The sequence below is a fragment of the Mytilus californianus genome, unplaced genomic scaffold (genome assembly GCF_021869535.1).
Source record: "Mytilus californianus isolate M0D057914Y unplaced genomic scaffold, xbMytCali1.0.p SCAF_22, whole genome shotgun sequence".
NCBI classification, from domain to species: Eukaryota; Metazoa; Mollusca; class Bivalvia; order Mytilida; family Mytilidae; genus Mytilus; species Mytilus californianus.
Window position 1 is genome coordinate 3984104 of NW_026262671.1, and position 17483 is coordinate 4001586.

Consider the following 17483-nt stretch of genomic DNA (forward strand, 5'->3'; position numbering starts at 1 on the left):
ACCTTGAAAATGAGGTCAAGGTCAAATAAAACCTGCGTGACTGACATATAGATCATAAAATATTTCCATACACCAAATATAGTTGAACTATTGCATATAGTATTAGAAAAAAAGACCAAAACTCAAAAACTTAACTTTGACCACTGAACCATGAAAATGAGGTCAAGGTAAGATGACACCTGCCATCTAGACATGTACACCTTACAATCATTCCATACACCAAATATAGTAGACCTATTGCATGCAGTATTAGAAAAAAAGACCAAAACTCAAAAACTTAACTTTGACCACTGAACCATGAAAATGAGGTCAAGGTCAGATGACACCTGCCAGCTAGACATGTACACCTTACAATCATTCCATACACCAAATATAGTAGACCTATTGCATACAGTATAAGAAAAACAGACCAAAACACAAAAACTTAACTATAACCACTGAACCATGAAAATGAGGTCAAGGTCAGATGACACCTGTCAGCTAGACATGTACACCTTACAATCATTCCATACACCAAATATAGTAGACCTATTGCATACAGTATAAGAAAAACAGACCAAAACACAAAAACTTAACTATAACCACTGAACCATGAAAATGAGGTCAAGGTCAGATGACACCTGCCAGCTAGACATGTACACCTTACAATCATTCCATACACCAAATATAGTAGACCTATTGCATACAGTATAAGAAAAACAGACCAAAACACAAAAACTTAACTATAACCACTGAACCATGAAAATGAGGTCAAGGTCAGATGACACCTGCCAGTTGGACATGTACACCTTACAGTCCTTCCATACACCGAATATACTAGACCTATTGCTTATAGTATCTGAGATATGGACTTGACCACGAAAACTTAACCTTGTTCACTGATCCATGAAATGAGGTCGAGGTCAAGTGAAAACTGTCTGACGGGCATGAGGACCTTGCAAGGTACGCACATACCAAATATAGTTATCCTACTACTTATAATAAGAGAGAATTTAACATTACAAAAAATCTTAACTTTTTTTTCAAGTAGTCACTGAACCATGAAAATGAGGTCAAGGACATTGGACATGTGACTGACTGAAACTTCGTAACATGAGGCATCCATATACAAAGTATGAAGCATCCAGATCTTCCACCCTCTAAAATATGAAGCTTTTAAGAAGTTAGCTAACGCCGCCGCCGCCGCCGCCGGATCACTATCCCTATGTCGAGCTTTCTGCGACAAAAGTCGCAGGCTCGACAAAAATTTGAAACAGTTCAAGTAGGAAAACAAACAGCCTAATTTGTAACAAAACAATTTAAGAAAAACGAATACGACAGACATGAACCAACAACAACCACTGTATTTCAGGCTCTTTGACTTGAGACAGACCCATAATGAATGTGGCAGGATTAAACATGCATTAATAACTGTTTATTTTGCCAAATTATGGTGAACCGCAGAACTTTTCTACAGAGTAATAAAGATAAAGGATAAAAGTCAATATCATTGCAACATGACAAAATTCAAAGTAGGACTGCATTTTTTTTGCCATTGATAATTTACCTTTTTTAAAGTAGATTTATCAGTCCAAGTATCTCTTGTACATGTAAACGTTTTTACATCCTGTACATTACTTAAACTGTTAAACACATAATTGAATAGTACATGTATACAAGTGATGTTGATGTTTCATCAATTTGTCTTCATACATAATTACATTTATACTGCATTTCCTAAATATAGTACTTAACAAAGCTATATTTTGTACAATGTCAATTTCATCATGGATTACTTTATCCACAATCAGGGGTTCATTTATAAAGGGATGAAAATAAGTTTGAAATTTGTGATACAATCTACAAAAATGTAAATACTATCAACATGATCAATGTATTAATTTAAGTTGCAGTATATATAAAAACAATATTAGGTCAATGTCAGAAAAATATAAACAGTTAACTTTTTTGTATTTAGCACAAAACTGGGGAAGGGCTTGGTACAACATTGCCCTTCCCCAGTTTCTCAGCCTCATACAAAAAAGTTTATATTTTTCTGACATTGACCTAATATTGTATATGTAGATAAATAACTGTTGCTGGTATCTCTTATAACTATCATATATATCAATTCCAGTGGGGTGAAAGTTAAAGTAATGAAGAAAACTTTAGAAAAACCTTTTTAGGAATTTTCGTGTGATCAATTATTCATTAATTACATTTGTACAATGTACACTACTGTACTCTATCATTAAGCCCAACAATTTTAAAGGAGGGGTATGATTTGGCCCTGTAAATCATTGTGAATTGGCTGAAAATTATGTAATTGGTTAACACAATTCTAACCTGCTCAATGTAGGCGTTTATAAAAATGTAAATATCAGGTTAGTCCTGAAGATGAAATTTAATATAACTGTAATATCATTGAAGTGACTTCATAGTGGCAATTAGCCTAATTTTTGCGAAACATTTATATGCTAATTTCATGAACATTGTACCTACTTGTCCTTTCCTGATTAAATTACTTCCCTTTTTAAAGATCATAAGTTTTGTCCTGAATTTCAAAATATCCCAGTTACCATGGTTATAAAAGCTTATCCGTAATTTAAATAATTTGTAATAAATGAAAGACTATTTAGCAAAAGATCACTTTTAATTGTTTAATATAATTGTTCAAATGGAATCCTTGTATTTTCAAGTCCCAAAAATATTTCAAAGCTAATATTATGCTTGACAAAAAATCATGTTCCAATACATAAGGCCAAAAAATATATAGTTCTGTTTTTGGCCTTAATTCCTATTGACCCTTATTTTTTGTGCCTACCCTAACACATTTTATGGACATTTTTTATTAAGCACTGTTACAGTAGAGGGATTTTTGGTTCATAAGTCTAGAACATTACCTTTCATGTATACAATGATATATATACTTGTATGTAAAATCTAAACAAAATAAAATTATTTTACATGCCTAGATTTTTGTACATGAAGGTATTTACAATACATGTACCTTGATAATCATTGTTACTGTAATCAAATAATGCACATGTTAGTTCAACAATCAGATAAATGTAATAAATGCACATTCAGTCTTCACGTTTAACAACAGGCCAAACATAACAGCAACAGCCCAGGCTTGTAAAACATTTTTTGGACGTGTAAAAATCATCATGGAATTGAACTAAAATTTTGTAAAATTGAGTTCCAGGTCTGTAAAAATCATCTCTACAGGCCAACAGAATTTAACTCAAATTTCCATAAAATTGAGCTTCGGGCCTGCAGATTTAATGTCTACAAAAGTTTATCATGAAGACTGCACATCATGTGAAACAGTTCAATTTCCATTCCAAACAAAACAAAAAAGTGAAACACAACTAAAGACGGAAAAAACATAAATTTTGTTTGAGGAATAAAAAGTTAACAAAATTTTTGGCGGTTTTCCCCACCATTTCTGTTGACCTTTAAACCTGAAAAAGAAAAACAAATGGCAACTTTAAAGCTAAAAGAATCTCTAATGGGGAAAATTATTTGTGAAAAAGAAATCTTAAATTTGCCCCAAATTTGTGTTAAATAATATGCCATAGACATGAAAGACTTCCAAGGAAATTATGGACTTCTAGTCCAAGCTATCAATATCCATGCCATGCAGTGGGAACCAGGTCTACCATGGACATTCAGCATTGGCAGCATAACTCTGTCATGTCTGTCAACAGTAGGCAAGTCAAGTGCAAAAAGCAAATTCCTGTTGAACTGTTGTTTGAACATTCTATTTCCTTCAGAATTGTGAGTCAATGGGGCACCCCTTTTTCAAAATCCTGCATCCGCATCTGAAACATTCTTTACTGACAAGCAATGAATACCTATAAACCATGAAATAAATGACAGGAAACAAATAGCAAATGAAAAATATTTTCTTTGGATGCCAAAACTGGGACCTGAATGAAAACTGTAAAGATGAATTTCCTGGCCTCAAAATTGCAACTCCCACTGATGATTATGAGGGAAAGTTGATTAATCCCAAAGATTAGTTTAAACAGTATTAATTATTTAAGTAGGACAATTTTAAAAAGAATTCAAATAAGATCAAATATGGGAATGGGAAACAAGTTTGGAAAAAACTTTAATAACCCATCTCCCAAAACAACAGTATATAGTTTTTTCCAACAGCATTTAATGTATGAATGTTAATTTTCTAACTTTTCAGATTTTGATTTTTGAATCTTGAAAACATGTAATTCCTTAATTTAATACTTAGAGGAGTCAAACTTGTCCAATTTTCTTAGCTGAGCGAGATCCTGCTTCAATCTCATAACCAAATGTACACAACATATTAATGTTTGATCACTTTTGAAAAGTTTTCAATTACTGCTAGATTAAAACGCACAAATGACTTCAGGTACCATTGTAAGGGTTGTCTCCCATATTCTAGGTCTACCCTCAGTGTTTGTCGTTTAATGCTGTCTGTCATATTTGTTTTTAGTTTTAAGTTTTGTCATAAATCAGGATGCTGTTTTTTTCATTTGAATTGTTTCATATTTTTCATGTCAGGGTCTTTTATAGATGATTACATTGTATGTGCAAAATGTACTTATGGGTTTTGCTGATTGTTGATGGCCATATCATAACTAATAGCCTCTTTATTGGAACTTGAATGGATAATTGTCTTATTGGCATTCATTCCTCATTTACTTATTAAATAAGTCTTATTTTACAAGGATTCCAAATCAACTAAATGACTGTTTTGTTGTACATTTTTGTACATTTTATTATTTATTCAAACTACATATAAAAATAAGAAGATGTGGTATGATTGCCAATGAGACAACTCTCCATAAGAGACCAAATGACACAGAAATTAACAACTATAGATCACCATACGGCCTTCAACAATGAGCAAAGCCCATACCTCATAGTCAGCTATAAAAGGCCCCGAAATGACAAATGTAAAACAATTCAAACGAGAAAACTAACAACCTGATTTATGTACAAAATAATGAACAAAAAAACAAACATGTATATCTAGATTAAAAACATTTTCAGACAAGTTGTGATTCCATTTGGACAATTTAAATTTTGTCACTTCTTGTCAGATGAGATCTAGACAATTGCAAGTACTTAACAAGTTATTATACAGTAGATGACTGCTGAAACAAGAATATATTAACCCTCTCACCGATAGCCATGCTGACAGAAGTTACTCTGAGACAATGGTTTCCTGGCTATTGTGACACATGTGGGAGAACTTCATATTAAATATCAATAAAAATTTATCAGTCAGTGTTCCCGCCTGCCCTAAATAGAAGGGCGGCCCGCCCTTGGTGCCCTTACCCCCGCCCTCCTGCCCTCCAAAGTAAAAGAATGCCCCCCTCTGCCTTTTAAAAAAAATATTTCCAAATTTCATGCCTACCCACGATTCTGGTAAAATTGTTACCTGATTAATGTGTAACACTAATTAACTGACAATGGGATTAAGTTAAATTTTAATGCTTTGGCAGTTTTATCACCTTTGTTAATGATTGTTTACTGCTAATTAGTAGATTTAAGATAATTGAACAAATACTAGATATTTAATTAATACAGAATGAAATGTCCACATGTTATCCATTTGTAATGTTTATGTACAGCAAGTACACCATAAAAAATTTATTTCAGTAGGCATAACATAAAAAATAAAATCTTAAACAATTTTAAAGGCATACATAGTTTTGACTTAATTGGTAAACAAATTTTTGTTTCATAACCATGAGTATGAAATTTAAAGAAGAATCAAAGAAATTTGTACTTTGACCATAACAAGATTCACTTCCTGTTTTACTTTTTGTATTTTATAATCCTCCTGACATAGGAGCACTCAACAAATTTATTTTTAACAATGATGGAGAAAAAAGTAACTGTTTATACCTTCTGCAATATATTATTGCATCAATATAATATGATCATCTCCTGTCTCGCCTATTATATTTATAAAACTCCTTAATGAGGAGCACACAGATAATCTGGTCATGCTGGTGTTATCTATGTCTTTTATTTTATTCACTTACACGATTGCCACAGTTTTGTTTATGTTTTACCAGTAATAAATTTTTTGTCAGATCTTCTAATTGTCCGCATTGAAATACATAAAATTCACGAAAGTCGTCTTTTGGACCCAAAATGGTAAATTTTTTAACACAAAAGTTTGAAATTTTTTACGAGGTTGTACAAATTCCTGACACTGAACGATGTCCATTCCAAGTGTTTCAGTACATAAAACAGCATCTAATGTCAAAATAGTTTATACTAGTCTGGCTTCAAATCTTACAAATTCTTTAAAAAAAAATGTTCCCCTCTTTCAAATTCCAGTAAAATCCATAAATTTCAGTTGATTTTGACATAGTTTTCAACAAAAAAGGAAGTGCCATGTTCACACTTTCATGAGGGCAACGAACAAAAAAAATAAATTGTGTTCACAATGTTTATTCTGCAGGATATACATTTTGTACATGTACAAAAGAGGTATGCTGATCCCCTTAAACTGGGACTCATCATCAGCTTCTGAAGCATGAATCGCGGTAAACCAGGATTCATCAGCGAATTAGGGTTAAAATGATTTTGTCAACAGTTCTCAAATTTTTTATCTTCAGACACATGTAATTAATGAGCTTTTCTTTTCCCATTCGAAGGTAAATCTATCCTTGGTGACACTACTTTACTTTGATAACACAGCTTAAAAATTAATTATCAATTGCATTTTTCACATGATTAACAACAAGCCCTACAGCCCAAGCCAGTAAAGGTTTCCTGAAAAGATGCATCACAAGCCATATAGATTCACAAAACTTTTATGAAAGACTGATTTTCAGACATGCAAGTCAAAAGCTTTTTGTGATCAGTTGAGATTGAAGGATACATACATGTTTATGATGATGTTGCTCCATTCTAAAATAATTATGTATGACACATGTATCTTTAACAGCATGTTTGATTTATGTATGTACATGCAATTATTTATTTGTTTACAGATGTATATATATGCGACTGTGGGTGGTAATGGTAATGGTAATTTCTATATCTTTGAATTTTTTACCATTTCACTCTATTCTTTATTCTTCTGCCAATTGATCTCTATTATATTCGTCCTAAACATGCATGAAATATTTGCCACTGGACGTTAAGCAACCAACAATCAATAATCCTATTCTTTATATTTCACACCTCTTTATTACATGTATGTTATCTATATTTTTTGGACCCACACCTATAAATCTACATTTTTTGGACCCACACCTATAAATCTACATTTTTTGGACCCACACCTATAAATCTACATTTTTTGGACCCACACCTATAAATCTACATTTTTTGGACCCACACCTATAAATCTAAATTTTTTGGACCCACACCTATAAATCTATATTTTTTGGACCCACACCTATAAATCTACATTTTTTTTCCCATTATTCTCTTATCTATTTACCACATTCATATCCTCATAAATTTGGACCCATTCATAGCCTCATACATCATCGTAACATGATATGGTAATTGAAAGAAGAAAAATAATATACATATATTACTGTATGCTTGGACTAATAGATAAATGTATTAGTCCCAGAATATGTTATAAAGTAGGTCTTATAAAAACACAATAGCATTTTATTAATGATTATATATTAGACAATGCCAATTCATGTTCTGTGGAAGGGGGGCAAGGTTTTAAAAAAAAAATTGTTGGTTTCCTTTGAAAATAAGAGGGAAAAGAAATATGACATTCAGTTTAAAACAAAATCTTGTATGATATTGAAAAAAAACAAAATACAGTCACAAGAAATGGTAATGTGAGTATTTTGTTATGAAGACATATCCCATATACATGTATTAATACCAACATTCTTGACGCTAAAGTAAACATCTATTTGTACCTATTCTTTAAAAACACAGATTTTAGTTGGTAATTTCTTTCCTGATCAGAAGATTTCACCTGATTTGATATGATTTTTGGTGCTTTAATACCACTTTTGAGCACCGCTATTGGGCTATTTCGTGGCGGCCAGTTTTTATTGGTGGAGGAAGCCGGAGTGCCCGGAGAAAACCACCAACCTTCAATAGGAAAACTGACAATCCTAGTCAATTAAGATTGGAGTCGAGTGCACCCGCATGAGCAGGGTTCGAACTCACAACCTCAGTGTTGACTGGCTAGTGATTACATCATTACAGTAGTAACTACTTAGACCACTCGGCCACCGAGGCCCCAGATTTCACCTGTTAATTGATCTTAATCTGTATTATTGCATTAAAAACTAATAAAAATATTCGTTCTATTCAAATCAACATGTACATGTACATGTAAATTACATAAAAGCTTTTGTAGAGAAACAGCCTTCGAATTTAGCCACAAGTCCGACGGTCCTGGCCAGTAAAATCGGCCGCGGACTTGTCAAATTTGTTCTTCAAAAGTCCAACGGGGGGGCTTGTAGATTTTTCTGTAGTTGGTACACTCTTTTTGTCTTTGGTAATTAGTGACACCAATTAATTGGTTTCTATTTTGCGCTTTTTCACATGAATTGAACGTATTACGATTGATACTGGATCGAGACGTTGTATTAAATGACAAACCATTGGTTTCCTTCCCCCTTACTTATATTCCCCTCACAAAAATGTTTCTTCGGCAATGTACTGGCGGAGCTCGTCCGGGAAAGCCGTTTAAGCCCCCCGCCGACAAAAATGTAAGGAAGAGAAAATACGACGCTACAAGGTCGCGTCAGTTTTTTTTTATTACTCCAAAATATGAGAAGCCTGCAGCTGAACCATCAAAGGCTGAAAAATGCTACAGCATTCTAGTGAAGGCTGCTGATTATGATCGTCTTGCTATAAAATTCAGAAACACACATGCTACATGTACATTGTATTGCCAAACACCAAAATCTTTCAGTGATTATAATTTCCTGTGTAAACTGGAACGTGCCAAAGGATTGGACATTGGATCTAACTACTTAAATGACAAAGCAGCAGCTGTGTTTGTAAAATCCATTGCCAATGTAACGGGAGAAGATGTGTGTGGTATATTACAGAAGGCAGATTTTTTTAGTTTTTCCTGTGACGGTTCAACAGATTTTATGGGTGAAGAACTGGAGAATATTTATGTAAGAACTTGTCAAGATGGTCACATATTGGACACCTTCCTTTACATTGGAAGCCCTGAGTCATCTTGTTCACATGCCCCCTGGTAAATCTGCCACTGAAAGGTCAGTCAGTCAAGTTCCCTTCCACAAAAAAAGATGTCAGTTTCTACAAAGATGAGGGAGGGGGTACTAAAATAATATTGAAAGAAAAATCAAAATAAATCTTTCAATACCATCATTGGCATGATTGGCATCAAGTCAGGATAAAAGAAAATGACCAGTGGTCAGTTCTTAAAAGGTCACTCTCTCTTTATTTTGCTATAGATTGTTTGTGAAGTTATTTCTGTATCCTAATTACAAACAATTTTTATGCAGCTTTAACCTATATGATTCAGCATATCACTGACAAGCCAATTAAAGCCTATTAGTATTAAGATCTATTAAGGAAGTGATTCATCTTACACTGTTACATATCTTCAGTATATTCAGTTTAATAACATGATGGTCTAGCTACTCTGAGTACTGACCATCAATTCTTCAATTCCTTACATTTGTCTTCTAAAGATTGAACGAATAATGCATTTTGCCAAATGCAGACAATATTTTCTAGGACAACCCTCCCCCTTTTTGATAAATCCGATTTTCCTTTGATGTTTGCCATTGTTTCTCGATATTTTTTACTACATGATTAAGCAGAACTTCAATAAATGAACTTACACTAGCTGCTTAACTACCTTTCTTTTTGCATGTACAGTGTTTCTCTTTGGTTAAACTTACCAAGATTACTTTGCCGGTGTCACTTGTTTGCTTCCGCGTAGAGGGCGGGATGAAACGGAAGTTGAGATTGCGATGCGTTCATGAAATTGATTTAGCTTTTTCAAAAAGCTCACCATTAAAAAGTTTTTAAATCTATTAATTCAAAATTTTATTAAGCCCATTTTAGAGTCTTAATGATAACTAAACAATCCGACTTTGAAGAAAAATAAAATGATTGGTCAAGGGACAATCACATACATTTACATGAAAAAATACTGGTGAAAGAACACAGATATAATTTAATGGCAGTATCCTTACTCAAGCCGGCAAAATATCCCATTTCTATAGAAATGGCTATTTTACCGGCACCAGCAATATAGTGAATGTGTTATTTTGTAGGTTCTTTGTACAGAGTGAAATTTAATATTTACTTTTGAAAAGTACTATGAAAAGGTGCACTGTCAACATGAAATCAAAGTACTGAAGTACTGAACATCGGATGACCGCAAGTTCTTGTGGATGGTCAAAAGCACTTGTCACAGAAAAAAATCACATCTCTATACCTGAAACTGAGATTAATGTACAGAGATATATTTTTTCTGATACAAGTTCGTGCGTGGATGATGAATAAATGACATGAAATTCAACCTCACCGTAATAACTATCATAGATATTCATAAATGATTTGCCCAGATATTTGTCAGATACTAGAGACCCAGTTAATGTCAATGACAAAGATCTACATTGTTTAATGTATGCTGATGATATTGTTTTATTATCTACATCAGCTGAAGGACTACGAGAAAAGCTGGGAATGCTTGATAAATTTTGCAAAGATTGGTGTCTCAATGTGAATACTAATAAGACAAAGGTGCTGATTTTCAACAAGGCAGGCAGACATGTAAAACAGATATTCACATTTCAGAATATAAATCTGGAATGTGTTTCAAAATACAAATACCTAGGTTTATATTTAAGCTCATCTGGTTCATTCAGTTATGCTCAAAATGAACTATACAAAAAATCCCTGAAAGCTCATTTCAAATTAAGGAAAGATCTTTTATCACTTAATCCTGATGTAAAAACAAGTATTCATGTTTTTGACCACACTGTAAAACCTATTTTATTATATGGTAGCGAAATATGGGGGATGTTTAATTCTCTTTCCTCTAAATGTAAGAAGGAAGATATATCTTTTGAAAAATTATATTCAGGTTTACCCTGTGAGAAACTTCATATAAAATTTTGTAAATTTATACTTGGGGTACACAAGAAAACAACAAATGCTGCAGTGTTATCTGAACTTGGAAGATTTCCAATATATTTTAATATTATAAAAGGAATGTTATTGTACTGGTATAGATTAGAGAATTTAGGTAATAATTTTCCTCTATTAAAAGAGGCATATACACAATCAAAGACACTACATCACATGAATATAACATCATGGTATGGTTCAATAAATGTTGTTTTTAAAATACTTGGTATTGACTATACAAATGCCATAAATGCTCCATTTTGTGAATCCTTATACAAATTTAAGAAATATATACAAACCAAGCTATCAATATTGTTTATTAGCTGTTGGAAAAAAACAAATAGATAAATTTTCAGACAGTAAACTGAAAACCTACCTTTTATATAAAACAAATTTTGGATTTGAAAAATATCTAACATTGATCAAGAATTTTGAACTTAGAAGAAGTTTTACTAAATTACGTGTATCTTCTCATAGATTACAAATAGAATTAGGTAGATATCAGGGTATTCCCCGAATTAACAGAATATGTAATAAATGTTCTTCCAATACTGTCGAAGATGAGGCTCATTTTCTATTTGATTGTAACAAATTTGAGGATGATAGAAATTGTATGTTAGCTAGTATTGCACAATATAATTCTTATTTTAATCATATGAACAGTCAAAGCAAAATTATCTGGTTATTTAGTGTAGAAAATGTTGAGTTACTTAAAATAATATGTAATTTTATATACAAACATCTTCCTTAGTGAAGATTAGTTAAAGGAAATCTATGTGTGTATATACATTTGATTGGACATAGAAAATTATATTCATCTGAATATCACAAACATACTAGCCGATTAAAAAAAAAATAATTGTTAAGATAAATTATTTATTCAAATGTTCTCTTATATCCTTGAGGCATCGTCCCCTGGTATCAACTGCATTCAAGTTACCTATGATGCTTCCTTGTTTGCTTTTGATACAGGTAGGAAAGAGACATTTACACACATTTTACATGCCTATGGCCCATAAGGTATCGCCCCCTGGTGTCAGCTGCCTTTAGGAAACCATAATGCTTTCCTATTTGCTGCTGACACAGGATGAGTCATGGACATGTTTAATTTCTACTTTCTTTTTGGCTAATTATTATATATTTAATTGATCCAACTTTTTGTGTACTATACATATGTGGATATCTATTTTTCTTTTTTTCTTTTTGGGCTGCTTGTTTGTTATCTATATCAACCACACTTGCAATAAAATGCATTAGTATTAAAAAAAACAACATACTATAGATTCTTTATCTACGTATTCTTTAAGAACTTAAATAGTTCTCGTTTAACTTTTTTTTTTTTTTATCTCATTGTTTGTATTTAATTATGAAAAAATTATTGATGTTGTAATGTTTATGCCCTTTGGGGCCCATAATTGGAAATAAAATATCTTATCTTATCTTATCTTATCTTATTGTAGTGATACAAATCAGTATACAGTGGTTTGTTGTTATAATTCATATTAATATAACAGTTACATGTATATATAATTTTCATCCATTTGTATATCATTCTATTCTACTATTCTAATAATAGTGCAGTGCAAGTCATTATGGACACTCTTCTGTAAACATTCGATTTTTCTAAAAGATTGGATATGAGTAGGCATTCATATTTTCCCGCAGAAACAATTACAGAGTTACCGGTCCTTGCCGGGATTGTCGCAAAACGTTCTTGAGATATTCTTCGGCATGCTTTAACACAATTTTTCGGTACGTGTGCATAGATATTCGATCAATGATGTTTTACTTATATATACATATCTAACGAAAAAACATTTTCATATTATTAATTTATGTTCTTAACAAAAATATTTTTATCAGTATTCATTGAAGAGATGTATTTATAACAAACGATAAGGAATGTTAGTTTGCACTCGTTAATATCCGCGTATTTATCATGTTTATAGATCGGTTACAAACCGAAAACGAAAGTTACGTAATGGAAATCTAGGCGATAGCAATACATCGGAATGCCCTCACGGTCATCGCGATGTAAAAATCAAATAATTACTGATATACCAGTAGTTAAATAAGAAAAAAGCGAACAAGACATATGTTTTAAAAACATTTATCAGTCAAAGTATAAATAAATTTTAAGAATTTATAACAAGAAAAAAAAATCAATATAAAAATATTTAGCATCCATTTGTTGCAATTAAATCATATCTAAACATGTAGTTGATATTATTTCTAAAATCAGTCAGTGACAGTCTAATGCTATATGTATGCATAAGAATAATAAAATCTCAGATTTTTTAACTGTGTGTTATAAAAAAAATAAGTTAAAAATCTCATTGCATCGTAAATTTGATAAAACATTATACAATATAACAAAGTCAATCACATAGCTTCAAAAATCAAAAATGTTTGAAATAATAGTCAGTTAATTGAACTGCATATGTGTAAACAACATAGATTTAACTTGGTTTCCGCTTACATTATGCCAGCAAAATAACATATTTTCTATTTTTTCCAGCACCGGCAACACATTCACTATATTTTTGTTGCCGGTAAAATATTCATTGCTATAGAAATAGGCTATTTTGCCGGCTTGAATTAAGATATTTTAATCAGAGCCGGCAAAATAGCAAATTTGCTATTTTGCAGGTGCCGCCAAAATAGCCACTGCCTAATTTAATATGGCGTCAGTCTTTTTTGTTTACTGCATAATAATTCAAATTTAATGACATACAATTAGATGTAGCTCACCATTATTCCCTGTAAAATGGAAAGAAATATAACTTTGTTTCTACACGCCCACTCTAAACGAAAAAAAACAGGGTACCGGTTCCCAGTCTTGTCCCGGTCCGCCTGCGAGTCACGGTTTATCTGCCAATAAAGGTGACGTTTTATTTTCGCATTTTTAGCAGCATCTACAATGAAATAAATATTTTTTTTATGTACGACACAAGCACGATCTGGTTATGTTATACTGTTTCCCACGTCGCAGTATTAAGTTCCTTCGCAAAAAAGTGGCTACCTCTGTTCTCTTTTCACAAATGTTGACTTAACTTTGGTTTCACATGTATAATGGATACACCTTGTCACTTTACACATATATTTACGTTGTTTACCTCTGGTCACCTTTCACATATGTTGACGTTGGTAACCTCTGGTCACCTTCAAAGATATTCACATCGGATACCTTTGGTCACCATACACGTATGACGACTTTACTTAATTCTGGACAACTTACACATATTTGGTCCCCTCTGCTATCTTCACACAAATGTTGACCTTGGTCCTCTTTTGTCTTTTTAAACATATATTGACTTTGGTTACCTCTGATCACCTTCCTTACACAAATGTTGGCCCTGTTTACCCAATGGTCACCTAACACAGATATAGGTTTTCGTTACTTCTTGTCATCTTACACAGATATCAACTTTGTTTACCTGTGGTCACTGTCACTGATGTTCTTGTCACCTTACACATATATTTGATTTGGTCACCCCTGGTCACCTTACACAGATATTGACTTTGGTTGCCTCTTGTCACTTTACACAGATATTGACTTTGGTGACCTCTGGTCACCTTATACAAATCTTGTTCCATTTTGTCTCTTTACACAAATATTCATTGCATGACTTTGGTTCCCTTGTCCTTTTTAGAGAGATTTTGACTTTGGTTAACTCTTGTCACCATACTTACACATATGTTGACTTTGTTACCCATGGTCATCGAACAGAGATTTTGTCCTCTGTTACCTCTGGTCACCTTACAATGATGATCTGGTCACATTATACAATTATTTAATTTAGCAACCTCTGGTCACCTAACACATATATTGACGTTGGTTAGCTCTGGTCATTTTACACAGGCATTGCATGACTTTGATTACATCTAGTCACTTGACACAGATATTGACCTCGGTTACCTCTGGTCACCTTACACAGTTTTGGTTCCCTTTGTTCTCTTTACACAAATGTTGTATTTTGTCCCCTTTGTTGTGTTTAGAAAAACGTTGACTGTTGTAATCTCTGGTCACCTTACTTACACATATGTTGACTTTAGTTACCGATGATCACCTAGCACAGAGATTGATCTTCGTTACCTCTGATCACCTTACACGGATATTGAATATGTTTACCTCTGGTCACCTTACACTAATGTTCTGATAACTTTACACATATATTTAATTTGGCTACCTCTGTTCACCTTACACATATATTGACATTGGTTACCTTTGTTCTCCTTACACAAATGTTGACTTTGGTTTCCTTTGTTCTTTTTAGAAAGAATATCGACTTTGGTTACCTCTGCATGGTCATCATACTTACATGGACATTGACTTTGTTAACCCACGGTCACATAACAGAGATCTTCTTTTTGATTACCTCTGGTCACCTTGCACAGATATTGACTATGATTACCTATGCATGGTCACCTTACAATGATATTCTGGTCACATTACACAGATATTTAATTTGGTTGCCTCTAGTCACCTAACGCATATATTGACGTTGGTTACCTGTAGTCATCTCACACAGATATTCCGGAGCACCTGAGATCACCCCCACTGTTTGGTGGGGTTCGTGTTGCTCAGTCTTTAGTTTTCTATAAAATTGAGAATGTTGTGTTTTGTGTACTGTCATTTGTCTGTTGGTATTTTTCCTTTTTTAGCCATGGCGTTGTCAGTTTTCTTTCCACTTATCATCGGAGTTTTAATGTTCCTTTGGTATCTTTCGACTCTCTCATAGGCGTTATTGCCCCTAAAAAAAACTTTTTTTTTTAATTAAATGTTCAAGTTTTCGTAAAATTTATGTTGATAGGGACAAACTTTAAGTGGCAAAATTGCGCAGCAAACAAATACCTACGAATAAGTTAACATGACCAAAATCGTCATTTGATCCTTCATGTGAATCGTCACCCTTGAAAGATTTTTGTTTTAAAGAAAAGGCAGTGCCTTGGTGCCTTCAATGGTATCAGGCAATAGCCATTTTGTTTCTTCGTGTGGGTAAATACGTCATCATAAAAAAATCCTAAAAAGTGGAATTCTTTCTTCTTCTATTTGTGATATTCTATGTTTTTTATTGTAAAACTTTGACACTGGGCGGTAAAGAATCGAACGGTGTTTTTTGTTAGTTTTCAAAACTTTCGACAGAGTATTTTTTGCATTATGAGCAGTCAACCGATTGACATACCGGGATTACTTAAAAATCCGTGTGAAAGAGTTCGGGTTTATTTCGAGTGGTATTTTAATCTAATGTTGTTTCAGTCGTTGGTATAATAATGAAAAGTCGACTACATTATGCGTAGTCGCCACATGTCAATAATAACTCAGCTTTATCAGGAATTTGATTATTTTTCTTTTTCTCATCAGAACATTTGGTACGACGAATTGCCGAAATCCGTCTAAACTATGAATATCCACTTGGACTTGATTGAAAACCAGAGCTGTTGAAAATCGTCTGACCGTTTGACATAGCTATCATGTCAGACCCTTTGGCAGGTAAACAATTTCGATCTATTAAGTCCGATAAAAGTTTATTAAATCCTAAACTAACAGTGCCAAGTTGACATCCGGGAATCGGTGGAAAATTCGATACACTCTAACCCGAATAATTCAGTCGTTATATTCCTCTAATATGGGTCGTAATGGGGGTACCTTCATGACGAATAACGGTAAAAAATCTGGCCAAATGACGTTAACGGTAATTTTTGGTGCATGACGATAAAATGAACACTTTCTTTATGACGGTAAAATAATCGACTGATTTTGACGAATCACGTTAAATTCTTTCCAAAAATAACGGTAACGGTTAATTATTTGAGACCTCTGACGAATCACGATAAGGATATTTTGACGAATCACAATAAAATTTTAACCAATTTGACGCTAACGGTAGCCGAAAATTACCGTTTGACGCCTGACGGTAAAGGGCATTCCTACCCTCTCTAATCTACGATTACTTCATGATTAACAAGTAGGTCAGATCGATTACGGAGAGGGGCTGAATTATTCTGGTAAGATACACTCTGGTTTTTACCTCTACAAACTGAAGATATAAAACCCGATCAGGTTTAATTGACATTACGCAACTTGTGCTGATTCACGTTTACCCCGGTCCAATGCTAATTAACAAGTGTTAATAGTTCAACTGAACAAACAACAGGTGATCGAATATACCAATTACTCGATATGGCTTCTGTTTATGGCACACGCCAAAGATGGTTAAAGTTAGGCCGATATATATTTGCGCCAAAAAATGAATCCTTTTGCGCCACAACTTATTTGCGCCAAATCTTCTTCTGCGCCACACCATTTTGAAAAATGTAGGTTTCATTTGCGCCAATAATACAATCATACAATTGCGCTAATGTTATCAATTTATTTGATTTTTACT

At 33.2% G+C, this 17483-nt stretch overlaps 1 protein-coding gene and 1 long non-coding RNA gene across 3 annotated transcripts in view; one reads left to right on the forward strand and one right to left on the reverse strand.

Annotated features, from left to right (window-relative positions):
• Positions 1-9911, reverse strand: part of LOC127732122 (adenylyl cyclase-associated protein 1-like) — a 70299-nt gene extending 60388 nt beyond the window's left edge. Inside the window, exon 1 of one of the 2 annotated variants that reach the window (XM_052241190.1) lies at positions 9858-9911. Coding sequence is in view for 1 of the 2 variants with exons in the window: in XM_052241189.1 (XP_052097149.1) it covers positions 6873-6896 (24 nt within the window). In the remaining variant the exon portion in view is untranslated. Of the gene's footprint in view, positions 1-6872; positions 6898-9857 lie in introns of those variants that run through there. The other variant, XM_052241189.1, reaches the window with a different exon arrangement.
• LOC127732139 (uncharacterized) lies at positions 28-865 on the forward strand. The gene is made up of 2 exons (XR_007996077.1): positions 28-161; positions 309-865. It is a non-coding gene; the product is annotated as an uncharacterized LOC127732139 (long non-coding RNA).
• Positions 9912-17483: the final 7572 nt, after the last annotated feature.